The sequence below is a fragment of the Lissotriton helveticus genome, chromosome 9 (genome assembly GCF_964261635.1).
Source record: "Lissotriton helveticus chromosome 9, aLisHel1.1, whole genome shotgun sequence".
Classification (NCBI taxonomy): domain Eukaryota; kingdom Metazoa; phylum Chordata; class Amphibia; order Caudata; family Salamandridae; genus Lissotriton; species Lissotriton helveticus.
The window spans coordinates 431,579,991-431,607,834 of NC_136070.1; the positions used below are offsets into that span (position 1 = coordinate 431,579,991).

Below are 27,844 nucleotides of genomic sequence, written 5' to 3' on the forward strand. Positions count from 1 at the left end.
ATATTGTCTTAGTGCTCTTATTGCCAGTGGCATATATACATTTGCCACTCCTAATAACCCACTTTCCAACAATGGGGATATCTAGAAAGGGTGTGCTGCTCCTTCTTTATGGAGAGGATGCCTTGTGGTGGAGTTAGTAAGCCATGACAAGCAATCTTATCTAAAGCTTCCACCCACCACTTCGAACAACTGGTACAAGGGGATTGTGGGATTGATTTTTCCATAAGTGACAGGAACTATTGAGAAAGATAGATGAGGATTGCCTGGGAATTTTCATGTGATTGGTTCAAGGAATTCATCCTATCATTAGTAAACAATCATGTAGAGAACTACTATCACTACTCTCATGAGTGTCCTGCTGGAATGTCGCAGGACAAGAAAATGCAATATATATGCATGTGGAAGGGCTGGGGGTTCTTTAGTCACACCTTTGAAGAATATTTGACTCTAAAATATTCTTTTGTATCGACAGAAGTTGGTGTCCCTCATATTTAAATGGAAAAAAGAGCAAAGGCTTTTTTTAAGAAGTGAAATAAAGGACAGTGGAAATTTGGCTGTGGTTGTGACTATTGTTTTCGGAAAGCATTTTTCTACTTTAACCCATTGCCTGGTAACCAGGGAACAATCATTGAATGTTAGGGTTTATTTGGTACTATTTTTTTCCCATTTCTAAAGCATCAGATTTGCGTTTATAAGTATGAAGGGAAACAGTAGAGCAGGAGAGGTACCAAGGTGTAATTAAACATACATCTGCTATGATATCAAATCTGTCCTGCTCAGAGATTTTTGTAGCATGGGTTAGTTTTTAAGTAATACAGAAGAACCATGGCATGGAACGAACATAACCCTGTGGAGCTCTGATCTGTGGCAAGATTTAGGTTTATATTAAAATTACTTAGTTCCAACGTAAATGCTTTGACTGTGGTAAACTGCTAAGTGTTGCCCGACCTCGCTCCATAATGAGTTGGTTATTACAGGTACTTAAAATCTACACAACTGGGCTCCACATGAGAACATTGCCATTTTAAATTACCATTGTGTTCTATTGATGATTGCTGGTATTTTTGCTAAATTCTTAACTCCTTATCAACTTAATCATTTTTTGTGATTTAGGTATTTTTTAAACAGTACATTTTGCTCATCTTAACTAACTAATGTAAGCTCAGGATTCCTCAGTGAAGCCTGCTTTTAATTTTATGCACGAAAATGTTTGACTGTGTTTGAGGGCAGCTACAATTAATATTAAAGTTGGGGCCTTCCTCTGCCATAGACTAACAATCTTGTTACCTACACTTTCTGAGATATGCCATATCACAACTAATTGGATTATGGTAGTCCTAATGTGCACACCTCAGTCATTTATGTGCTTCTGCCAGTCATGCATACATTTTTTTGTACACATATTATATTTCATTTCGTAGTATGTATTAGAGCTGCCACCATTGGGTGGTACTCCCCAAACACCTGGTAGTTCCCAAAAAGCGAGTTATCCCATTAAAGTCTATAGAAGAATTTCATTTGTTAAGTGGCCGCTGGACCTGATCCTATTTAGGGTCACTCCAAACTTTTGGCCTTCACCCCACCAGTTTGAATAATTTGTTTTTGTTGGATATAGGACTCTGTGCACTTTACCACTGATAACCAGTGCTAAAGTGCATGTGCTCTCTCCCTAAAATATACTCAAATTGGCCTACACCTAATTGCCCATTTAATTTATTTGTAACCTTCTAGTAAACAACAGGTACCCAAGGCTGGTAAATTAAATGCCACTAGTGGACTCGCAGCACTCATCGTGCCACCCATTAACATTGCACTTTAAACCATCCCAGGCCTGCCACTGCATCCTATAGTGCGGTTTAAACTACAATTTCAACCTGACACAAAAACCTTTTGCCAAGTCCAAACTTTCCTTTTTAATATTCGTAAGTCAACTCTGAGGTATGTCTTCAAAGCTTCTAGGCTGGATCCATCATATTTTAAGAGTAGGTTATGTGGGTTTAAGTTTTACATATCCTGGCAGTGAAAAACCCCTAAAGTAGTTTTTCACTGTTCTAAGACTATCTCTTCCATAGACTAACACTGGGTTAACTTACTGCATTTTAATAAGTACTAAATTCAGATTGGGAGCAGATAGAGAAGTATTTATGTACACTCAAATAATTTGCAATTTAAAATCCTCTTTAATGGTAAAGTCGGATTTTAAATTACAATTCCGAAAATACCACTTTTAGAAAGCTGGCATTTTTGTGTCCAGGCCAACTGTGCCTTTCTGCCAGTAAACAGAGTCACATGACTATGGCTGTCTCTCCTGTGATATTTCTTGATTCCTTCCAGAGATGAGGACAAAAGGAGGATAGATGTGTACAGAATAGACCATCCCAACAGGATGGCTGTGGGGCTTGGGGGATTGTACTCAGCCCCTCTTACACATCAACGGGCTTTGCCTAAAGCACACACAAAGGAACCTGGCACTAGACCTACCCTGCCTTTTGTGAGAGTTGACTGACAGGAGCCAAGCCCACAAGGAATAGTGGAACTGGATAGAACTACTTTGGTAAGGGGGTAAGTGTTATCCCCAACACAAAGGCTGGCACAGGGGACACAATCAGGCAATCTCAGACCCCAAAGAGATCACTTCTGGACCACTGAAAGATTCAGAAGAAGGACTGCCCTGATGCCATGCTTTTAGAAGGCCTGCCTTGTTGCCCTGCCATGTGAGGAGGGAAGACTGGACCTGCTTCCTTGAACCCAGGACCACCTGAGCGACTCCAAGGGCTAGCTGGCTATCCTTCTGTGTGAGATACCGGGACACAACAACTCCCAGTGACCTCACCTGCTACTGCCCAGCTAACCAACCTCAACTGACTTACTTAGACCTGCCTGAGCCCTGCTGCTGCCCTCAATTAGGACTGAGTCCTATTCTCCAAAAGGTGCCCTTCAGGTCCTTGCTTCTTCATTGGCATCAGAGTGCACTCCTCCTGAAGAAAAGGAGAAAATCCTGATGTTTTGGGCTCTTCGCAACCACAAACTGGCCCTTTCATGCCAAGCCTCTGCTGCCTGCGACGACCGCCAATACTAAGTTCCAGTCAGACCTGCTATTTGCTTTGACAATGCCTGTCTTTGACGACCGGCTACGTGAGACTTGCACTTCATGCCAATATCAACTGTCCTAGATGATCCATCACGGGGTAGCTCCAGCAACGACCGAATCTTCCCATCACAGCAACAACAGTCCACAACGCTCAACATGCTCTTCGTGCTGAAAGCCTTTACCACGCAACCTCCTCCAAAGCAAACAGAACACTTTTGCAAGACTTCAGTGAGACCAACCTGGTCCATGTATCTGACTCATGCTTCATCGTGGTCAGTCTGAATTTGTGACTTTCCCCCTGTTTAGCGTGACCAGATAACCTTGAGTAGCCTTTTCTTATTCTTGGCGCTCTTTTCACTAAAACCATTTAAAAATCAATTTCTTTGGTTCTACTGATTGGAAGTTGATTTGTTGCTATTTTATGTATTAAAATGTTTTTCTAAATTGGTTTGGGATTTGTTTCTTGTGTTGTGTTTTCACGTTATTACTGTGTATGTGCCACATAAATACTTTACTATTGCCTCTAAGTTAAGCCTGACTGGTTTTGTGCCACGCTACCAGAGGATTAAGTACAAGTTAATTTAGTGACTTTTTTCATTCACTATGAGAAGAATTTTGGTTGTTGCCTGAGTGGGGCTACACCCTTGTGATCCAAGAACTCAATTTCTTACAATAAGGATTAAAAGGCACAGAGCTACTGATGGAAGAAAAGTACTTTTTATTATGTGCACAAAGATGTTTAAGGAGATGTGACCTACCATCTGAGCTTTGAAGCGTGGAGACCTGCTCTGTTATCTCGACCTTTGAGTTTGCAAAGAAAAAAATTGTAAGGATGTCTAAAGTAAAGACCATTAGTGCAGGGAAGTTTCAAATTGCAGGATTCCTTCCAAATCCCATTCTAGTGTCTGTATTCTCTAGTCATGTACGGCATCTCATGTTCGAGATACTTCTGAAACAATAATAATGCCCTTTTTCCAGTGTTGTGGTTGTCTGAATATCGATGACAAAAATATGTTGTGGATTGATTACTGTGTCAAAAATATTGAGGACCACAATTTCAAGAATGCACATTCAATTAGTTGAGTATAGATGTACTATTCTTAACTCCTCACCTACTTACCTTGGAAATATATATTTCTTCAAGGTACATATAGGTGGAGTTAAGTATAGTATAACTTTGCTTACCTAAAGAAACTTGCATTTACGATATTGATGTCCTCGATATTCTTGACACAATATTTTGTCCACACGATATTTTCAACTCAATATTTTGTCCAAACACCCCCATAGATCTAAACATCTGCATCTCAGCATTTACTAACTTTAAGAGAAGTGCCATTCAGCATCTGCAGCATTTCATTTTCACTTTCCGAAGGCTGGGGTATCGTCAGGAAACAGCTTCAAACCACTTCCTTCCGTTGGAAATCGTTTGTAAAGGCTGCTATTTTCCTAAACATAATGATGAAAGTAAATTTATCTTGCTCCCTCTCTGACCTCTTCTCTCCAGACAACTCTTGTCGTTCGCCAGTGGCCTTCAAAAGTACAGTATCTTGACTGCTGGACAAGAAGATTGGCACAACAATGTCTGGGCAATTTTTAAAACTTTGCAGCAACTGCATTTATGAGTTTACTCATTGAGCGATGAGTAGGAAAGTTAGTTGCTTACTGAAATGTGCCTTTCCTCACAACCCTGTTTTTTTCAGACAATATTAAGGGAGGGGGAAGTACTTAATTATTTTTAAATATGTGACATGTTCTTCCATTACATTCTATGCAAATCTAAATAAAGAGAAATGATAGTTTTCATTGACTAGTCAACATAAAAACCTATATTTTCTTAAAGCCAGGCCCACGAGAATCATCGAGTATTTCTCTTTAATTACCTCCTAACATAACAGCAGCCACAACTCAACCCACGCCAACGGGATTTGTTTTCGGTATGGCAACAGTTACAACACCTTGCCAGTAGAATTCCACCAACCCTACAAAGCAACAAGCGTCCTTCAAGTCAGAGCTCCAGCCCAGATTCTTATGGCACCCATGAACGAGAAAATTAAGGCGGGAGGTGTTGGGTTCTTAGATTCTAAGGTATATCAAGCAGATTTTACATACATCATCATTCTACACTATGGTCGAATTCATCTGAGACGAACATATCAAGTTGAGTGCTAATGACGGCAAAAGCCCTGCTGCCCTTTGAAAAAGTACAGGCCGTGCCAATGGACAGAAAGTGGAATATGACGTCATTTCCGAAGTCAATGGTTTTATAACCGCAAACACGGAACAAAGATTGCCGTCTGTGTTGACACGGCAAAACTATTCAAAGACAATATCCTAATATTTTGCAAAAAATGGTACGCTATTATGCTGGAAATACTTGCTCTCCATAAAAGACATTTGTAGAGCAGAGTGGGCAGAATGGCCGCGGGGTTTGTATTATCTATCCGGAAACGTACTTTACAGGGATCTGTACACATGGACGTTCTAGAAGCTTCAGGGTTGGCTGGCGGGGTTTTCAGCAGCAGTGGATTGCTTCCAATGACGCACATGAAGAGGTCAGACTTCTGCATCCAAATAATACAAGCTTTTAGGAACAGGCTTCTTTTTCTGCAAGGTGCAGCATTAAGGTCATTGTTAGCAGCTGCCTCACAGCTCGCTATTAGTTGCCCACAAGTGGATGCCAGACTGCGACGAATGAACTTAAAGTGGCCTTTTTGTTAGGGAAAAGGAAATGGCAAAGAGGAAAAATCATATTTTGCCTGGAGCTCTGAAAATACTTTAAACTAGGACTGATTGAGTGAACAAACATGTGGCGAAACACATGTACATTTTTAAGCCCATGAAAACATCAACATGAAAGAGAAAATATGGACTTCTCTGTTTCACTTACTTACCCTTTCTTTCGTTTTATGCAGCGTTACAACTTTTAAGGGATTCAAAAACAGTCCAGTGGCGGCTTCTTTGCTAAGGCGAAGGAGCGTTGTCCCAATGATTTTAAGCAGTGTCACTAAAGGAAAAATAAAATACTAATAACTTTAAGTTACTATCATTTATTTTTTCCTTGATGCTGCAGCTTTGTGGGTGGGACTGGGTGTGACGGGGCGGGGCTGCTCTGCTAACACAGCAGGGGAGGGGAGCAGTGGTTTGCACTCCCTAAAGTGCGCATGAAAGTTTGGCCGGCCCTCTGAGGCCGGCCAAACTCTCATGCGCACTTTGCATGTTCTCCAAGCAGGCTGCATTGCAGCCTGCACCGAGCATGTGCCCAGACACTTATTGTCTGGCTGAGCGCCGATCGACAGAGCTCAGACCAATCACAACGCTGCAATGCGGCAGGTGGCAGCGACAGACAGGTAAGTCTGTATTTTTTCATTCCTTCCCCCTCCCCACAACCCCTCCCCCCACTGCCTTCAAATACTAGCCACCACTGCAGAAGTACCCAAAGAAACCCATGTGAGTCATGGTGGATATGCTTGTTTTCAGCGCCTTCCTTAAAAAAAGTTGAACAAGAAAATGGGCATCCCAATAAACCCTTGGAGGCTTTGGTAATATAAACTCAATGTCAGGTAACAGTGCCTACAAGGTGTTCTTTTTAGTATCAAAATCTAACTGATAAAGTTGATAAAGTTAGATAAGCGGTAAATGTTCCTTTACTTCCTGGTGTGAGCAAAATCAAAAACCTTAAATGGATATTCATTATACCATGGATAACTCGATTTAGCCCTCTGAATAATATGACCTAGATTCAGCATTCTCTATAAAATGTGAGAAGTGCACAATAATCGACAAGGAGTTTGCACTCGTCGGGTAGAAGTATTTATAACTTCTTTGACATTTTCCCTCTACCCCACACATAAAGGCAAGACTCATTTAGAGTCATTGATATCTTAGTCAAGAGCAGTATTAGATTCTACTCTTCCATTTTAGATTCTTTGAGTACCAATACTTTTCGTCGCTGCATTGAATTGCTCTTTGCTTTGGAACATATGATTATGTTCTCAGTCTTTCAGTAAGTTCTTGTAACTTGCTTTTAGTATTAAGCTGGTGAAGGTTCCACTGATCTCCACCTTTTAACTTACCACCTTCTCCGGTAAGATCTGGTCTATTTAGTGTTCTTGCAATCACCTTAAAATATTTGTTCTTCTTTATTCTTTTCTCACATCACAGATGTATCACATTTCAATTTAGAATATCTTTAATTGATGTACGATTTTCTGGATTATTCCATCTACATAGGGGTCTCTAGCCCACATAAGAACATTTGGTCCTGAAGACGGTCTTATAGATGTTATCGCAGGAAATCAATCAATCAATCAGAACATTTATAGAGCGCGCTACTCACCCGCGAGGGTCTCAAGGCGCTGAAGGGGGGGGCGCTGCTACTGCTCGAAAAGCCAGGTCTTGAGGTGTTTTCTGAAGATGAGATGGTACTGGGTCATTCGTAGGTGTGCGGGGAGGGAGTTCCATGTTTTGGCTGCCAGGTGGGAGAACGATTTTCCTCCGGTGGTGGTTCTGCGAATCCGGGGGACGGTGGCGAGGGCGAGGCTGGCGGAGTGGAGCTGGCGGATGGGAGTGTAGAACAAGAGGCGGTTGTTGAGGTATTCGGGGCCCATGTTGTGGAGCGCTTTGTGTGCGTGGGTGAGGAGCCTGAACGTGATCCTCTTGTTGACGGGGAGCCAGTGCAGGTTTCTCAGGTAGGCGGATATGTGGCTGTGGCGAGGGGTGTCGAGGATGAGTCGTGCGGAGGCGTTCTGTATGCGTTGAAGTCGTTTCTGAAGTCTATCGGTGGCTCCTGCGTATAGGGCGTTTCCGTAGTCCAGTCGGCTGGTGACGAGGGCCTGGGTGACGGTCTTTCTGGTTTCGGTGGGGATCCACCTGAAGATTTTCCGGAGCATGCGCAGGGTGTTGAAGCAAGAGGACGAGACGGCGTTGACTTGCTTGGTCATCGTGAGGGAGGAGTCCTGGATGAATCCCAGGTTGCGTGCGTGGTCCGAGGGTGTTGGCGCGGAGCTCAGTGCTGTGGGCCACCAGGAGTCGTTCCAGGCAGATGGGGACTGTCCGAGGATGAGGACCTCCGTCTTGTCTGAGTTCAGCTTCAGGCGACTGAGCTTCATCCATTCTGCGACATCTTTCATTCCTTCCTGGAGATTGGTTTTGGCGGTGGCTGGGTCTTTGGTGAGGGAGAGTATCAATTGGGTGTCATTGGCGTAGGAGATGATGTTGATGTTGTGCCTGCGTACGATGGCTGCGAGGGGGCTCATGTAGATATTGAATAGGGTTGGGCTAAGCGAGGACCCTTGGGGTACGCTGCAGATGATCTTGGTGGCCTCTGAGCGGAAGGGAGGGAGGCGGACTCTCTGGGTTCTGTTGGAGAGAAATGAGGAGATCCAGTCCAGGACCTTTCCTTGGACCCAGTGTGGAAGAGGCGGGTTATTAGGGTGCGATGGCAGACGGTATCGAAAGCTGCAGAGAGGTCTAGGAGGATGAGGGCGGTTGTTTCTCCGTTGTCCATCAGGGTCCTGATGTCGTCGGTGACTGCGATGAGGGCAGTCTCGGTGCTGTGGTTGGCTCGAAATCCTGACTGGGACGGGTCGAGCGAGTTGTTTGTCTCAAGGAAAGCAGTCAGCTATTTATTGACGGTCTTCTCGATGACTTTAGCCGGGAAGGGAAGAAGAGAGATGGGGTGGAAGTTTTTGAGGTCTTTGGGGTCCACTGTGGGTTTTTTCAGAAGGGCGTTGATTTCCGCGTGCTTCCAGCTCTAGGGGAAGGTGGCTGACGTGAAAGAGATGTTTATGACGTTCCGGAGATGGGGTGCGATGATGGTGTCGGCTTTGTTGAAGATATGATGGGGGCATGGGTCAGAGGGGGAGCCGGAGTGGATGGAGTTCATGACGTTGGTGGTATCTTCAGTGCTGATGGGGGTCCAGGCGCTGAGGGTGGTGGTAGGGGTCGCTGGTTCGGTGACTGGAGGCGGAGTCTGGGGTCCGAAGCTGTTGTATATATCTGCGATATTTCGGTGGAAGAACGTGGTGAGGGAGTTGCAGAGTTCTTGTGACGGTGTGATGTCGTTGTTGCTGGCGCTGGGGTTGGAGAGCTCTTTGACGATGTTGAAGAGTTCCTTACTGTTGTGGGTGTTGTTTCTAGTTGCTCTTTGAATGTTGTCCTTTTGGTGGTGCGGATCAGCTGGTGGTGTTCGCGGGTGGTGTTTTTGAGGGCTGTCATGTTCTCTGTAGTTCGTTCGTGGCGCCCGGTTTTTTCGAGGGTTCGACAGGATTTCTTTGATTCTTTGAGGGCGTCTGTGAACCATGAGGTTTTCCTGTTGCCGGTCGTGCCTGGGGGGGTTCTTCAGCGGTGCGAGGTTGTTGGCGCAGTTGGTGATCCACTCTGCGAGGTTGTGGGCTGCGTCGTTGGTGTCAGCGGTGTTGGCTGGCGGGTTCTGGCTCAGCGATGAGAGGAGCTGGTCTGTGGCGATTTTGCTCCAGCATCTGGGGTGGATCTGTTGTGCGCGGTGGTGGGATGTATTCTTTTTGAAGGTGAAGTGGATGCATCTATGGTCGGTCCAGTGTAGTCCGGTGGAGTGGCTGAAGGAGACGTGGTTGCTGGCGGAGAAGATGGGGTCGAGCGTGTGGCCAGCGAGGTGGGTGGGGGTGTTCACCAGTTGCTTGTGTCCGAGGTTGGCGAGGTTGTCGAGCAGGGTGATGGTGTTGTTGTCGCTGTTTTTCTCCAGGTGGAAGTTCAGGTCCCCTAGGAGGATGTATTCTGGTGAGGCTAGGGCGTGCGGGCTGATGAAGTCGGCGATGGTTTGACAGGTGAAGGGTCCGTGGGTGCGCTTCGGGGTGGCTCGGTAGCAGGCGGGTGGTCGTCCGGTGTTGAGTGCGTGGAGGGCGGCAGAGTTGTATCTCAGTCGAGTCCCCTGGTTCCGGCGGGGGCTAGGAGTTCTGGCACTGGGCGCGGTCCAGGCGCGGACGGGCACAGCCGGGCTTGCCTTAGGTGCGCCCGCTGCGTGGCCTCCATATGAGGGGCTGTGGGAGGGAGGAGCAGCTGGGAGGGGGGAGCGGGGTGGCGAATGGGACAGCGTCGTGTGGGGCCGCAGGGATGCATCGGCGGGACAATGGCACGGATGGAGAGCGGGAAAAAGGGACACAGAAGGCAAAAACCGGGGAGGCGGGCACAGAGGGTGAGAAGTACGGCGGGATACAATGGAAATTAAAAACAGGCAACAGTGAGGGCCACAGTCCAGAAATGGGGGACGGGGCACAGAAAGCAAAAACGAGGGAGGGGGGGCACAGGCTGATAAGTACGGCGGAAATACAATGGAAATTAACAAACAGGCAAAAGTGAAGGGACACAGTCCAGAAACGGGGGAGGGGGCACAGAAAGCAAAAACGAGGGGAGGGGGGCACAAAAGGGCACAACAGTAAAGTGGAAATGGGCACAAGGGCACAAAGGGCACAACAGTAGTAGCGGACGTAAGCACAGTCTAAGAGAGGCCTAGGAGGGCACAGCAGTAGGGGCAGAAATGAGCACAGGCAAGAGCCTAGGAGGACTCATGTAGCACCAGTAAGCAGGAGCAGGATAAAGTGGGGGCAGCTACACAGGGGGACTGTGTGGCGGCTGGGGGGGCTACCTACCTGCAGGCAGGGTCAAAGGTCAAAGGACCGAAACATCTACAATTCAACCCATTTTCTTTCTAACCATCATTTCAGGAATTGTTCATTGTATAGTCAATGATGATTTCCCTGTTTTTTAATATGTGAAATGGGTTATGGCTAAAGTGCTCATGAGAAAAGAGTTGCAGTAAAGAATGTTAATGTCACGCGCTTTAGTTTATATATGAATTGTATTATGTACCCTTTTATACAACACAGCTATTTTACATAAATCTGCACGTTAACAAGTATACACCCTTTCTGTATTGTTATTTCTGTTGAGCTTTCTTCTGTTTTGCGATTGATTAGCTTTAGAGTGAAATAACTCATTTTGAAATTCAGTTGTAATAAGCTACTAGTTAGGGCTTAAGATAATTAATTTCTGAAACCATTGAAGATTTTGATACTAAAAAGAATCCCTTGTAGGCACTGTTAGCTGACATTCCTGAAAGTTTTTGCTGAACTTCATCAGTATTTACAACTATTATGTGGGGCATATATATTATTATTTATTGCATCACAACACATCAAGAGAATTTGCTTGCTGCGTTGCATGAAAGGGAGAGAGCAAAGATGCTCCATATTTACAAAGAAATGCAACATTTCTGCTTTTAAGCTTTCCTTGCGCTGACGCACTATGTGCTCTCGAGTGCCAACACAGGTACTCTTGCCCCATAGTGCAAAGGTGCCAGTGTTACAGGCAGGATTGTTTTTATGCGAGAATGGACACCTTCCTGCACAAAAACAATAGAAAGAGGAAGCAAAAAGGAAAATAAAGATATTTTTCCCGTTATGGCTTTGTCAGATAGGCACAGCATGTTGGTGCAAACGCAGGTTTACAAGTCTTTGTAAATCTGTGTTTTTGTAAAAATACATGAGTGTATGCATGGGAACACGCATTTTCCACCCATGTACTGCCTACCCGATGCAAAGTAATGCAAGGCAGTGCTTTGCGAGGCTTAGTAAATGCTAAAAACGATTTTGCATTGGGATGCACCACAAAAGTGACTTAACACGGACTCAAAATCATAGTAAATCTTCGTCTGTGGTTGTAAACTTATCCTTCTTCTGTGTTCATGGACCAGTTCTACTGGTGGAATAAGTTGATATGGATGTAGGGCTGATCCTCTTTACCTCAACCGTCCTATTCTGTGGCTGGCTCGAGGAATAGGAGAAGTGAGAAAGCAGGGTATATTTTTCTTCTTCTGCCTGCAGGCTTGCTGCTGGTCCACACAGTGAATGAGCTGAATACTCATCTTGAAGAGCTACAGAATCTCTTGCAGCTATCAGGGTAATGGCATTTGGCTTCATTCCCAAGCTCTTTTTAGTATGCAAGTGGGAATTAGCAAACATCAGGAGTAAATCACAGCCACTCCTAAATCAGGATTTACAAACATTTATTCATAGAAAAACTATACCAATCGAGTTTTCTGTTCTCCAGAAATTTGATTTTGGCCAGGCCAGAGCTCAATGTGAGCACCAAGATGCTAGTCATGGGGCCACAGAATATGGTTCAGAATCCTCCAGCTGTATGCATGGTTATTTTTGTTTTAGTGTTCTAAAAAATGTGCAGATGGAATAACATAAAACATCCAAAACTCTGTACCGGGCCTTTTAGGAGTTAGAGGTCAGCTGCTTGACACCATACCTGTTTTCGGTTGTTTTAAGTCAGTGAGTTAAGCTGCCTGATCTCAAGCCGATTTCGCCACCCTTTTACCTAAGAAAGGCCGCCGAAAGTATTTCACAAAAGATGGTACCGGCTGATGAGGTCAGGCCCATCTCTGCTGGATATAACAGTGCGGTGGCACGAAGGTTTGCTTGGTAAATGAGATCCATGTGTTTCACACATTTACCTTTGTCCCATCTGAAATACCCCTTTTAAGTGTTTTGTCTTTGCATGTGGAGGGAGAGTAGGTACATCATGGATGCTTGGTGGAAGGTTAGGGAAAGACTCAGGTTATGGTGTGTCACCTATTGAGGCACAGTAGCAAACATGATGATAGTTGGAATGGTTGAGGTAATCTCAGTCACTGGCCTCATTCCAGTCCATCATTTGTCACTACTGAGGCACTAGCAGACAGTGACACATTTACACAACTGGGCACTTTGAATATTACATTTATTTTCACTTATTGGATTTGAATCCAGAGTAGCTTGTGGGGGATGAGAGAACAAATGATAATTGTTGGGGACTAAACTCTGGCCCCGATTATGATAGTGCGGTAGCTATTGGAAGTACAAACATTTCAGATAATGTACATATTGGACTGTTTTTTTCTCCTCTGTACCATTTTGAAAGCATCTCTAGTATTAGAACTTTAAAACTCAGAGGCACATGGGGTCCATTTTCAAGTTATTAGCACTTTTGACATTTTATGTTTTTTATTTATGTGGGCAAGTTTCTGTCACCAAAGACTCTACCGTGACCTACCATATCTTGATAACAGGCATTATGGGATATTAGAACATTGGAATGTTGGGAGCTCCATTGAAATCAATGGAGTGCTCTGGGCTTATAATGGCTGGTATAAGCCTGGAGCTCCAACATTCCAATGTTTCTTTGTTCACATTCCGCAAAGATGTGACAAAGATGACTTCATGACATAGATGAGTGGTGGGTGGATGTATTTATACATTTAAGGCTGTTGCTACAACTTTTTGCCAACAGGTGAAGTTAAAGGCCTTTAATCAGGTCATTTTGATGTTTGCTTTCCTCCAGAGGAAGTGTTATACTAGTTCAAAAAATGCAGGGGAAAGGTAATTATGATCCCTTAAATGACCGGCAATAAGAGGTATGAGCGGCACCAGGAATCCCTTTCTCCATAAATAGCAGTGGTCCATGCAGGTAAGCGCAGAGGGGCGGTGAGGCGGGGTGGGGTGGGGCGGGATGGGGAGATGTCGACAGGCGACAGTATGGGAATTATTTCTTTATTTAATTTTCTCTATTCTGTTGTATGTTGCTTCCCCCCCACCTCACCACCCCACCACACCACCGCTGATAAATAGTTAGATTCCAATATCTGAGCAAATGGCTCTTTGTGTAGGGTTTCAAAATTCCAATTTGCACAGTAGCTGTCTTGCCACCGCCGTTTCCAATGACGGATTTCAGCAACTTCAATGTGGATAAAATATATTAGGTAAAAAGCGTTGAAAAGAGGCAATTCATGTAGAATTCAGTGTGTTAAATACTTATTCTACCTTTTACCCCTTGTTTCTAAGTGAAAAGCATGGAATAGGAAGTATTTACCACACAGTCTCTTCAAGGGGTAATGGTATATTTACCGGTCCCGTAAATACCATATCTTTTTCTAACATATGCAAAATGGTTAGGAGACTCCTATGCTGCCACAAGTCACAGTTTGATTGGCTTTTCTGGAAGGTGATTGTGAGGGGGAAAATGTTACAAGCTTTATGATAGGGAACATTGCAAGTGCAGCATATTATCTCTTTTTCTTAGGGATTTTTGCTTGTATACTTTACAAGTACTTTTCTGTGACTTAACTGGCCTATTTGATGATTCTGCATACCTCTAATAAAAAAACACCTGCTCTCATGGAAGATAATAGCCCGAAGGGTGCATGTGTTTGGCTTTATTTAAGAATCAGTCCGCCATATGCATGTAGCAATAAAACAACATGACACATGGCTATTCATTATAAAGGCAATGCCCTTTTCCACTATTTATCCAATTTGTGAGGTGAAAATGTAGTTCTTTAACTGTATCAACTGATTATTCTCAGTTATACAGGAGTGAGAAGTTATATTGTGTTATGGAGATCAAAAATGGATTGACAGTATTTGCTATTAGTTGTATTATCTCATATTAATGAGTCCCAAAATGAAATACTTGTTATATGAATTACTTAAGTATCACTCATTCTTGGGGGCGTGGCTTCGCCGACCTGCAGGATGGCCGCCTTCTAGAGGGGCTCTGCAGGCCGGGATCATTAATCCTGCGACATCGACATCCTCGCATCGGAATCTGCTGCTGAAACACAGCATCAGCAACCCCCACATGTCAATAGTCACTCTGTAAAGTTTGGCTGGTTGGAAGGAGATGCCAGACTAAATCGATGTCCAGCATACTGCGGCCTAGAGCACGCTGCAAACATGACTGCTATCTTTTGGCCCTGCACAATGCTTGAGCTGCGTTCTGCAGTGGTCTCGGACATGCATGACTGCCTGAGGCCGGAGGCTGTTTCGGAGGCCGGGCGGGCCTCTGGTGCTCAGGCGGTGGCTCTCCCCTCTTGCTGGTATCTGGGGGCAGGGGCGTAATTATTGGTGACGGCGCTGAACGCCAGCTGTGGAGTGACCTGCCACAGGCCTGCAGTGGAGAAGTTCAGCTAGGCCAACAAGCGCAATGAGTACTGGTGTGTGCAGGATGGACGCACTGCCTTGCACACTCCCTGCCGGCTGGGCCTGTACCCCGCAAGGTAGTCTAGAGGCTAGGGGTGGTGCGCAGGCTCGTGGGTCTTGTGCCTATGTCCACGGTCTGCGTGGCACCGCGCAGACTCCCAAGCTGGGGCAGTGATGTACACAGTGATTCCCACATGGTTGGTGGGGTGGTAGGCTGGCTCCCCCCTTCCATACCCCAGTGAGTGACTTGTACAGGGGGCCAGGGTTTCGAGCGCAGATGCTGCTCTCACTTCGCCTGCGTGGGGGCCTGTTTGCGTGTAAACTTCCCTACGCTCATCAGCGCTGTGGCCTCTATAGAAGTGAGCCTTGTGTTCTAAACTACGACAGGCTGGGAAGGTGCCAATTCTGGGGTCATTGTGCTGGCACATCAAGATAGATCACGTTGCAAGCAGAGGCACCTAGGACATAGAAGTGCTAGATTGGATCTCACTTACCCGCTGTGTGCCACTGGAGGGGTAATATCTGCAAAGCCCGTGACGTCCTGCGCTTCCAATGCTCAGCCTGATAAAATGGGGAAGACTGACCCAAGGCAATCCAAACTCTCCTTCGATAGTAAGCGCCAAATTTGCACGACCGATGCAAGTTCGGAGCCAGACATTGACCCTAGCACCAAGGACTCTGGGGAAAATCGGGAGGATAACTTGTGCACCATATTGCGAGACGTGCCCTCCAGTATAAAAACCATAGACAATAAGATAGATGTGCTCTCCTCTAGCCTAGACAAGGTATAAGAATGAGTAGACACTAATGAAACTCACTTAGACACCCTGGAAAACAGAATCTCAGACACCCAAGACTTTCAAGCCGAATCTAGAGAACAACTACTTCAAATGGAAAAAGTGCTAATAAAAGCAAAAATGAGGACTTAGAAGCGCCCTCGAGGTGCAACAACCTCAGAATTCTTGGCCTGTCCGAATCCACCGCCATCCTGAAAATGGAACCATACATTGAAAATTTACTATGTGAACTTTTTGGTCAGGTGCTTTCATCAGTCAGGATAGTTGAGCGGGCCCGCCGCTCACTGGGTAATAGACCACCAGAGGACACTGCCCCAAGTCCCATAATTGCGCGTCTTCTAAATCATAGAGACAGAGATGTGATCCTCAGAGCCGCCAGAGACCAATGCCCAATAAACTATCAGGGAAATTCCCTCTCCTTCTTTCCAGATTACACCCCAATGGTGCAAGCCGCTCGTAGAGAATACACTTCAGTGAAACGCATCCTACAAAATGCCTCCATCCCACACTCACCTGAAGTGCAGTATTGACCCTAAATTACACAACAGCTATTGGGGCGAGATTCACTCAGCTCCGCACTCTAACAATGCAAGAGGAGTATTGGTACTGATAAGGCGTGGGCTGGGCTGGACAACCTCTCTCATGCAAATCGACCCAGAGGGGCGATATGTCATTTTAAGCAGTATACTAATGTCCACTCAGGTAACCCTAGTTATTATATGTGGTCCAAACGTGGACGATCCACATTTTTTCTCACTGTCTGGGCAAAGGTGCAGGTAATGGGGGGTGACACAGTGATCTGGGGCTGGGACTTCAACACTACATTACAAAATGAAGTGGACAGTGTTGGTGCTGCCCGTAGACCACATCCCAGAGCGACTCAGCAATTGAACTACCGGGACATGATCAGAAAGTGTGCGCGGTAGGTGCACGGCTTCTACGGTTCAGGATGCTGTGTCACCCGTGACAAACCAGTAGTCCATTCTGGACCTAGCACTGTGATGTGTAGTTATACATGTGCCCTCCCTAGCTCCTGGATTCCTGCTGCACCAGATATCAGTAAGACTATGATCCTGTATGTGGGATTTCAATTCTGAGTCGCTCTGGGATGTGGTCTACGGGCGGCACCAACCCTGTCCACTTCATTTTGTAATGTAGTGTAACACTACATTTAAGTAACACACAGGTGCTAAAACATTTTTGAAAATGAGGCTGATTGTGCTTCATGTTTTCTGATGGCATATCCACCCTGTAGTGACTTATTTTGATGTTACCTATTGATTGAGACTTTTTAAAGTGTTTTTTTCTCTTATAACGTGTTCCCTGTGCCTGAGTTTCTTTCCATCCCACATTGTTGGTAATTGAGGATATGGTCCGGGAGAAATATAATTACATTTCCAATTCCATTGGCTTGCTAAGACATTTTACATCTCTGGATCACTAATGAGCCATCCTCATTAGAGCACTGATTTTATCATATAATGAATGTGCTCCTATTTGAAAAATCTAGGGCCAGATAAAATAAAGCTATTTCGCAGCTACAGAATCTGTGATTCTCTACATCACAGGGTTTGCAACCACTAAATGTTTTTTTAAATGCACTAAACCCCTTTGGAGATTTTGTAACTGTTCACTGAATCACATTATAGGTTTGAAATGCATAACAAATATCAATTTGAAAGGGTAGGTTTTAAGGCGTTCCTTCCAAATTGCTATTAGCAATGCTATGTATGAATAATTTACGACTACAGCTTTGATTGCAAACTATTGTGTTATTGGTTCCTCAAAGTAGGTGGTAGCATATTTGCAAAGGGGAAAAGGGTCCCTGGGGACCTATTCCGCTTTGCAAAAATGTTAAAAAAAAATTGTTGCTTGGGAGTGGGCAGTGGTCCAGTGGACTATTGCCAACTCTTAAACAAACTTTTTTTAAAGTATAAATTTTTTCTAAAATGCAGACATGTTTCCTTTCAGGAAAACTGCACGGCTGGATTGGGAACCGTGGGGGATGCGGCCGAGCTGTTTGCCATGGACGGTTGTGGCAGATTTTGTTATAAGGGCCGATATTGCAGCTATGCTGCAAAACCGTCCCTGATAACAAAACCGACATTTTGGTCTACTGACCAAAGATGGTCACCATCCTTCTTAATGGCATCTGATTGGAGTGAGTTGACATTTGGAACCTTCCTCTTCCATAATAATGAGGTAGATCAAATTGAGAGCCACTCTGTAGGGTGATTCTGCAAACCGATCCATTAGTACACAGCTCGAAAACTCAAAAAATCGTTTGGCAAAATTTCAATGCGCAATTTACGATTGCTTTTTTGCAAATTGATTCTTTGTAATTTGGCCCCTAGTGCTTTATCAGTGTTAACCAATAGAAGCCTTCAGTCAGTCTGGAATCAAGTCTGAAAGATTTTGATTCCTGATCAGTGCTGCCAATGTAGACTGCATGAATGGTGTTTGGATATGCTTTGTGGCCCGTGAGAATGTGGGGTTACAGCAGCGCCACCAAGGGATTGGTATGTTGTGAATTCTAAGAGTAGTTTATGTATGTGCAATTCTAATGCATTTTGCACTCTACATTTATAGCTATAAACTTGAAGCGCAAATAATGGGAACATTTGTTTAAAGCAAAACTTTGTGAGCAACGTAATGTAATGGGACACATTTATTTTTCAAAATTTAATATCACTTAAGCCAATTCTCAAACACTTTAATTCATTATCAATTAAATGAATTTCTGTCGTTTACTAAATAATTTGATAATTGCACATTATTATAATTCTGGAATTCTACTGAGTCACAGTTATTTTTTAGTTTATAATTTGTTTACTTTAAGAACTCAAAACAAACATTTATAAATATTCTTTGATATTTGCTATAAGACCATAAGGCAGCGGTGGAAAATGGACTTATACAATTAATTTTTATGATTGTGGCTCTTTTTTATGTGTTACTTACTTTAACATATTTTTTCCCTTAAAAATAGTAAACGAATAGAGTATCGCATTCTGCCACAGTGAACAGTCATGATTTTCGTTGCACTATGTTGACTCACTTCCCATCTTTTTACAGAATGACTGAAGTGATGACTTCATGCGAACCACCCATGGAAGAGTTTACCCTAAGCCCTCCTCAGGAAGAAGGAGGCCCTACTGTCCAGGTTGGTGTTTACATGTTCCTGCTTTGGTTTCATGATATAAAAAGTAGAATCAGACCAGGATTCTTGGCAAGAAAAATGTTTGCTAGAAAAAAGTAAGGTGCTCATTAAGATGTTGGTGGATGCACCGTTGTGGATTGGAACCGCCCGACCATAGGTTGGCAGTTCTGACTGCACAATTTGGAAGCAACCGGCCGCAAACATCCATTTTTCAATGGCAGCTTGTGCGGCAGGCAGAAAAGGCCTGCCCCACAAGCTGCCATTGAAATATTATTGTTTTCAAACATCCCTGCATGGTGCCTGCCACACGGTGCAGGAATGTTTAGGGGGCACCATAGGTGCCCCCCAGGCCTCCTAGCAGAGGACGGGGAGTGATAGTGGCCCCTGCTAGAGGCCCCAAAAGTCACTTTCTGACAGCCTTTCCATGTCAGAAAAGCCAACATAGAAAGGCTGTCGGAAAGTGTCATCATAATCCCGACGGCAGAGCCAAGGCTGGCTCCGCCGTCATTATGGGATTATGTGTGTTTCCGACTCCCCGACTGGCCCTTTGAGTCCATCTGAAGTGCAGTGGATGGTCTCTCTGCCCAGTGCCTCCGCCCGCTCCATCGTAATGTGGCGGATGGACCGCAATGGCAGATGTCGGGTGGACCACAATCTACGTTCAGTTGGTTGCGATCCACCAGACATCGTAATCGGGCCCTATGTTTTTCAGAATGTTTCTGTAAATGTAAAAGCTATACACATTTCCTAGGTCCATGTGTCAGTAGATAGTCCAGCCTAGGGATCTTCTTTGCAATATGGGGCTTGTGGATCTGGTGTTGTAAAAGGATACCTAGGACTACATACAAAGAATAATACTGGGATGCGTTCTCACAAATGCACCTAGGAGATCTGAGAATAAGGATGTCCATCCAGTGTGTGTGAAGCCAGTATTTGAAAATTCCAGCGGTCACATATAAATAGTTTTAAACTTATAGATGGGCAACAGTGAATAACAAGTGTGTTTTTACTGAGGGGTTTTGAGTGATATAAAATAGATAATGAGAGCGAGTTGCCGATAAAGGCTTGAAGCTACTGAAATACCCTACTCCAATAGCTTTGGTAGAGTATATGTATTTTCTTAATACAGTTGAGAACGGGCCAAATTCTGCTTGATTTAAAGTATCGGAATTCGTTTCATTCAAAGGGGATCATTCTAGTTTACACTGAGTAAGAATTGTAAATTTCCATGAGTATATTTTAAACAGATCTAGTCATCTACTAAGTGTGAGAGCACAATAAAGTGGCGTACAGAATAATCCCATTGTTTTTGAAAATACATTTTCTTTCATTTATTTCTTTTAAGTTCATCTGGGCTTTGTAGCATATCACGGATTAAAAATTGGTATGGTGTGTTAGTCCATATGCTCAGATCTGGGAACATTTACAAACTTTTCTGTATAGTAAACATCGTTTGGAAAAAATAAAAATGTGAGAACCCATTCCCATTGCCTTTTTGCTAATCTGTTGTTCAAAATAAAAAACAATGTTCAATGGAAATTGTGCATTGCATTTGCTATATGTGATTCTTTATAAATTGATTAGTGCGCATGCATCTTGTCTGCTGACAATAATTTGAAATGTGGCCGGAGCAGTGGTTTGGGTGGTACCAATCTTTGAATGTTCTTCATTAGCACTGGGATGTGTACAGACCAGTGACTACCACATCTACTCTACCTCCAACAGCAAGTTGTAAACAGGCTAGGGACAAATATGTCCCTTGCCTCCCATGCAGGCACCGATAAACCAGCAGTCATGCAAGGCATACTCGCTTGTGTGCTGGACTGTAATCCTACCTTTTTGAGTTTGAATATAATACTTACTTTTACCACAATGGGCTGCCCACAGTAGATCAAAGTTGAAGAGCTGTTGACATTTACATCCTTGTTCCTCCTTCCACTGTTCTCATGGGAGCCACTGAAAAGGAGGAGCATGCCTGCTGCTTTACCATTCATGGAAGTAAGACATTTAGACTGCCTGTCTGGCTTACCTCTGAAAGCAGGCCCGTTTCAGCAAAATATATATTTCACTAGTGAGTACATCGTCCTGGGTTGACATCCAGTTGTGTTGTTCCTTTTTATATCTGAAAAAAGTCTACATTGTGTGTACATCTTTGAGGAGTCATGAGTTCAGTTTTGGGAATGTCAAATACCTGAATTTCTTGCACCTGATTCCAGATTGACATTTCTCCAGCAGATCAGATATAGTCCTGTGGATAACCTTTTGGAGTAAATCTGCCTAGATGGGTGGAAAGAAGGGGCTTCTGGGAGGATATGCCACCAGAGTTTGTGAGTGTTCCGAAATATTTTGCGTCCTTTCCACCCTAGAAAGTTGCTTTCGCAAAGAGGTCTATCCATGTTGACAAAGGAATAGGTAAACTGACATGTGTACTTGAGATGTTTCGGAAGAATCTTGCCACTGCATGGGAACTTCAGCAAATTTTCTTTTATGCTTAAATATTCTAGTGTATGCAAAGTTGCTCCTGGGTAAGCCTCAAATTCTACGATTTACATAAACTGCCAATGCATGGTCTTTGGCATTCTGTGAATCCCTGAAAATGCGAGTCACAGGTGGATGCTTAAGTACATTATTATGAATCAGGCGATGTGGAATTGCCTCATGGAATTTAGCTCAACCGTATGGTAACTATTCAGGTTTTTCCACATTCCGTTTTTCTGGGTGCAGGAGAACCAATTTTCCAGACCGGTAAAAGCGATAAGACTCATTCATGTTTTTATTCCTGATAGAGGAGATCACACAATGCTCCTCCCTGCCAGAACATACGTTTCCTCTTTCCTCCCTATACCCCATAAACCATGCTCACCCCAACGCCTACCTTCCTGCTCATATATTTACCATTTACTCAGAGAATGGAATAAATGTATGTGGTAAAATCCTGAGGAAGGGAAAGTTCCTTTTGGTTTTATGACTGGAAAAATTACCAGCAAACTGTAATTTGCTATTCCATGGGGGTTTTCTCATATTTGCACAGTACCAGTGTGAAATTACTGCATGCCAAGTGTAGTGAAGATTCATGCTTTTTCTTAGATTTGTAAACCCTATTATTTTTGGCCAAGCTATTAACATTCATTGGTCTTTTATTTCGTCATGCCAAAGGCCATGTTTTCTAGCTTCTGGTGGTTACTTGAGACCTTGCCCTTTAACTATGTTATCTTGTTTTGGTATTGCTGTCTTTGCTTCTGAAACTGATCACATTTGAAGATTCTCAGTTATAGAAAGCGTAGTTTACCAATATAAGTCTGTCCTCAGAAATCTGAGTTGGATTTTCAGATCACCTCCCTCACTGATTGCTCTTCTTTTGTAGGAGGATTTGATAAGTCATGGCCCGTCTTCGTGTTTTAAATTTCTCCTTGGTTTAGAGAGCTAATTTTGCCATTCCTTAGTTCTGAGCTAATGCACCATAAAGTGGTAGGCAAGCTCTGTGGAAGCCTGCCAACCATCAAATTATGCACAAACATCCTGTAGAGCTTGAGTACAAGCTGAGACTTAATAAACATTTAATAACGACTAAGAGGTTAACAAATACACATAATGACTGATTGACTTCGACCCAGGAGACCTTTGCATTGTACAGTTATTGATGTCCTTTCACAGAATGAGGTAATAAATAGAAAATGGTTACAATGCAGTTATAACATTTTTAGCTTCAAAACAAAGTAGTAACAATATCAATGGAAAGGGAGATTTGAAGTGTTCTGGATTACAAAATACATTGTGGGCATTTTGATATAATTGCTATGTAATTGTCACTCTTCTCAAACACACACATTGGAGAATGAATTGGGCAGATAACAAAACATACTTTTCACAAAAGGATGAAAACGTAGAAAAAAATCATAACAGTTAATTCTGAATGGTGCATCCACATGAGTGTAAATAACATAACGATGCCTACACTAAGGCACGCATACATGCATAGAAACACAACCACATGTATCCCTACATACTTGGACAACACCCCTGCATATATCATGTACATATTATCATGGTTATGACTCGAAGGCCAGAAATAGATGCCCAGCATTCTACACCAACTATTTTTGGTCATACCTTTCTTTAAGTTCCATGCTGACCATAAAGTTACAGAGATAACAAGCATTGCCAAAGTGTATTGGTCTTGGGTTAACATAACAATGCATGCAAACACAGGGGCGCACAAAGGATGTTTCCATGCAATAGTACATTAAAGGCCTACATTTTGATCTTATCTATGCTTGGAAGTTGTAGTGGTAGGCAAGTGTAGTGGTGTAATGATAGTGTAATGTAATGGTGATATTAGCTGCTTTGGTACTGGCGGTGGTATTGCTTGTGATAGCGGTACTGGTGTGGCATTAGTGGTATTGGTAGTGGTGGTGGTGTTGATGCCTGGTCGTATTGGTAGTGGTATTGTTGGCACTGTTAATGGTCGAAGTACTGTTTTTGTGGTGGTGTAGGTGGTAGTAGTATGACCAAGTGCTCACATATTAACAAGTGTACATCTCTTAAACACACTTCCTAATTTACATTTTTTGATTGTTATATTGGGATGGCCTAACCCTAAAGATATCTATCAATGTGCTAAACAAAACGGAAATTGGGAGCCCCCCCTAAGGTTCAGGATTCCATAAGTCATGACAAAAGCATTTCCAAAATGCCTGCTGCCTTAAGCATACTTTCTGTATATGTTGGATTTACGAGATAAATAATTTAATATGGCAAAATATTTGATGGTTGAGGGCACCTTTTAGATGTAAAACAGTCCTTCATGCATTGCAGTGCATGCACTCTGAAGGCAGTAGACGTATGCATCAATCAGCTAACAGAATACCAATGAGTTAGAAATAGTCAGTTGGATTGGTGAGTTAGTATGCTCAAGCAGTGGACAGTTTCAGCAAGCCTTTAATGTGTTCCTTTCCTCAGCAACAATAGGCAAATTAAAGGTGTAGGCATTTGATGTACTCACATTTGATAGCCTGAAATATTAAGGATGTGCTAGAAGAAAGCACAGGCGTTCTGACTTTGCATCTAGTTTCGGGTTTGGAAAATGTTAAAGTAGATACCTTAATTCAATCTCGTTCAAAATAACTCATATTCGCTGTAAAGAACAAAGTACTAAGATACATTGTCAGCTTGTGGGGGACTTCACATGAAAGCCTTGCAGTTATGCTTTAACAGTGGCGAAACTGCTGAGAGTTCTAATCCCAGTCTCTGGAACCCACCTCCTTTGAACAGTTGGTCAGTCATTTTTCTTTACAGGTTTTCTTTATTGCTGTTCAAACTGAGAGACAGAAAATGAAGATGATACTCATAGCCCTGTAAGAATCATTTCAGTGGTGTCCCCCAGAGATTGTTCTTGTATTGGACGAGCAATACAGAAGATTGTTTTGCAGACCACATGTGTAAGATATAAAGTTAACCGTCAGTATACAACCTTCCACTACTGAAATTAACAGCAACTTATTCTGTGCATATTATTTCAGCAACATCTTTGACCAAATAACACTCCAAGATTAGACAGTGGTGCCATAACACCTTCAATTGGCTACATCTGTCCACCTTTGTCTTCATTTAGGAGAATCTTTATAGCTTGTAAAATTTGCCCTTCTCAGGCATGCCTTATCAACATTCCTGGGAATAGGGATTTTTAGAGGGCCTACAATATTACTGTTGGAGAGAAAACCATTTCTTCCTCATGAGTTTAATGTAGTCCATTTCAGATTGACAGGCTCTACACAAATCTGACTTCAGACACCTTACTTGGAAGATGATTTTCTTGGTGTCCATGACATGGTCCAGAAGTGTGAATGAGATACAGCTCTGTGTACCTTTGAACCATACATAATATATATTTTCTTATGGTCTTCCAAAAGTGATTATGAATCCCCATAAATCAGGGAGATTTCTCTACTAACCCTTTCCATAATCATTCACAACTCAGATATTAATTCAAAGTCTGATTGTGGGGACTGCTCCTAGGCACATTCTTGCCTACACAAAAGAAATTAGGGAGTTGAAACAGCTCATTATATTCTGAGAAGCAATTTCCACAAGATTTGCTTTGTCTAAACAATCCAGAAGGCTAATATATACTGACAAGTCAGGTCTCAAGCACGTTTTACTAGAAGTAAGGAGATGGCTACAGCTTTTCTGAGAAATATACATGTTGGCGAGATATGCAGTGGACATCTGACCCTACCTTTGAAATAAATTGCTGTTTCAAATTATTCCAGAGTAGACAATCTTGAGGACCATGCAATTGTACAATCTGTGTGTGCTTGCTAATCAGATATCTCTTGTGCTTTCTCTGATCTCATCAATTTATGTGACTTTCCAACCTTTGTTCCGTGGGGGGTTAGCTTCTACTCAGTGCTTAGTGACATTAATGAAGATCCTAGATGGAGAAGGAAAATGTACTTCTTGTAAGTTTAGCCCTCTTTCATGGGTATTTTCATTCAATTTCATTAAGCAACCCACCAACACTTCAAAAGGAAAACAAATGATTAACTAAGGAGAAAGCAATTAATGCTTAGCAGAGAGAGGAGGTAGCCACCCTGCCACGCTCCAGTCATACACCCCAGACCATCAAATATAGGTAGAGTTTGGAAGTGGAGATCTTGGTAGTCAGATGGGAAAATCCCCACCACTGCAAAAAACACACCATATGTCCTTTATGTCAGAGCAGGGCAACAACACTCACCGCCTGAGTGTGATACATTGGGGTATTGATAGGAAATGGTAGTATGGTGACTATTGTGGACTGCAAGTTCTGAGCAGGAAGTAACCCTCTGTATGTCTGTCCGCTGGACTGAGTCCCTAAGATGTCCCTCCTGCCTGTCACACATGCACAGGAGACTGGAGGAATAACTGACAACTCTCTGGGCCATGGAGAAGGAGACAGAGACTAAAGTGACCCACAGCCTAAGGTCAGCCCAGTGATTATTAGAAATACAGTACTTTCCACGGTAGTGAATCCTATGGATTTATCTGGATCTGTGGAACATGCTGCCACAGTGTGGTATCTCCCAGTTATGGATCCTACCAAATATGGAATGAGGGCAGCAATAGGGCAGTGCTGATGTTGGCTAGTACCACACCATTCTCTCGTAGCACCCAGTTCAGCTATGTAATTAATAGGGAAAACACTTATAGCCGTAGCAGGAGACTGGCAGAATTATGAAGGTATTTAAACCTAGGTAATAGCAGTGCCTCTGGCTATGTCTAAATTGGGATCTAAGAATCTTCCAGTCATTTAGCAAAGGGTTAAAATTATCGACCTTGAAGTGGCATTTCATAACTTCTTGACCTACTTATCTGTTTTCTTGTTTTCTCTTTCCAAAACAGAGGTTTGCAAAAAGTGAAAAAGTATGAGAAATGGACATGATAGAGATATTTCATGTTTATGTCTAAAATAGAAATGCACCTAATGTAGAACTAGACCTACAGGTACATAGCTTTTACTAAGCGAGAGATTACTAATGATGGATGAGGAGGTTTTAACATTAAATCAAAATTGCACTTGAACAAATATGTAACTACAAAATGAATTATATGTCTCAATCTAGATCAATTTTGCTTAATAATTGTAGGGAGTTGTAACTGACAGAATCCTGGAGAGAAGACTTTAATAGCCAGAAAGCATGGGCAATACTGTGTTAGTCAGACTTTTTTTTATCTTAAAGATCAAATCAAAATATGAATTTGAATTTGAATTTATATAGCGCGTACATCACTCGTAGGTCTCATAGCGCTTGCAGAGATTCAGTGAGAGAACAGAGGGAAGGGCAGACCTAGAGGACCTAAAATAGCCAGGTTTTCAAGTTTCTGCGGAATGTGTAGTGATTAGGGTCTAATCCAATCTGAAGGGGTAGGGTGTTCCACGTTTCTGGGGCTATTTTAGAAATACATCTGTCCCCATTTCTGACCGTGCGGACTTTCGGGATCGTTAGGAGGTGCTTATTTGAGGAATGGAGGGTTCTAGTCTGGCAGTAATCGGAGAGTTTTCTTTCCAAATATTTAGGTCCTTGGCCATTGATAGTTTTGTAGACTAGGCAGCATATTTTAAATTTGATATTTTTTTTATGGTGAGCCAGTGTAGTTTTCTGAGACATGGGGCCGATGAAGTGCGGGGGGTAGGTGGGGGGGGGATCGAGAACGAGCCTGGCCGCTGTATTTTGCAGGGTCTGAAGTTATGTCAAGAGATTTTCATTGATGGCGGTGAGCAGTGCATTGCCGTAGTCCAGGCGACTAATAATTAAGCCCTGTATTAAGAGCATGCAGGATCATATGGGGATCCACTTAAAGATCTTCCTGAGGCTGCGCATCAGTCCAAAGCTGGTGTGTACTACTTTGTTGACATGGGCAGACATGGACAGTTTATTATCGATTAAATACTTAGGAATTTGCAGTGTTAACAAAATGCGTCATGATTCCACCTATGAAGCACACTTAGGCAAGTTACTACGACATATACATTACGTTTGAAGCAGATTGTTTTTTTTATTGAGAAAGGCCATTAAAGTGCATTTTACTATGTGCAAAACATACTTCCTGATTGGCTACTCACAGAGTAAAAGGGAAAGTCCAAGTTTGTAAACTCAGAGTCATTTCGCTTCTGTTACTTGCATTCATTTATTTTGCATTCTATATTGTATAAAGGGAAAATACAGAAAAGGATGGGGGGGGGGGTCAATATTTTACATAGGGCACTAGTCACAAAGCTCTTACTTTGAACTTCAGTGTAGTTGGTGCGCAAAGT

General features: G+C 43.1%; 1 protein-coding gene across 4 annotated transcripts in view; it reads left to right on the forward strand.

Moving 5' to 3' along the window:
* Positions 1–27,844, forward strand: part of LBHD2 (LBH domain containing 2) — a 341,263-nt gene that overhangs the window by 204,912 nt on the left and 108,507 nt on the right. For all 4 annotated transcript variants that reach the window (XM_078660227.1, XM_078660226.1, XM_078660225.1 and 1 more), the window contains one exon: positions 18,966–19,053. In XM_078660227.1, the coding sequence (XP_078516353.1) occupies positions 18,967–19,053 (87 nt within the window). In that variant the 5' untranslated portion in view covers position 18,966. The remainder of the gene's footprint in view (positions 1–18,965; positions 19,054–27,844) is intronic.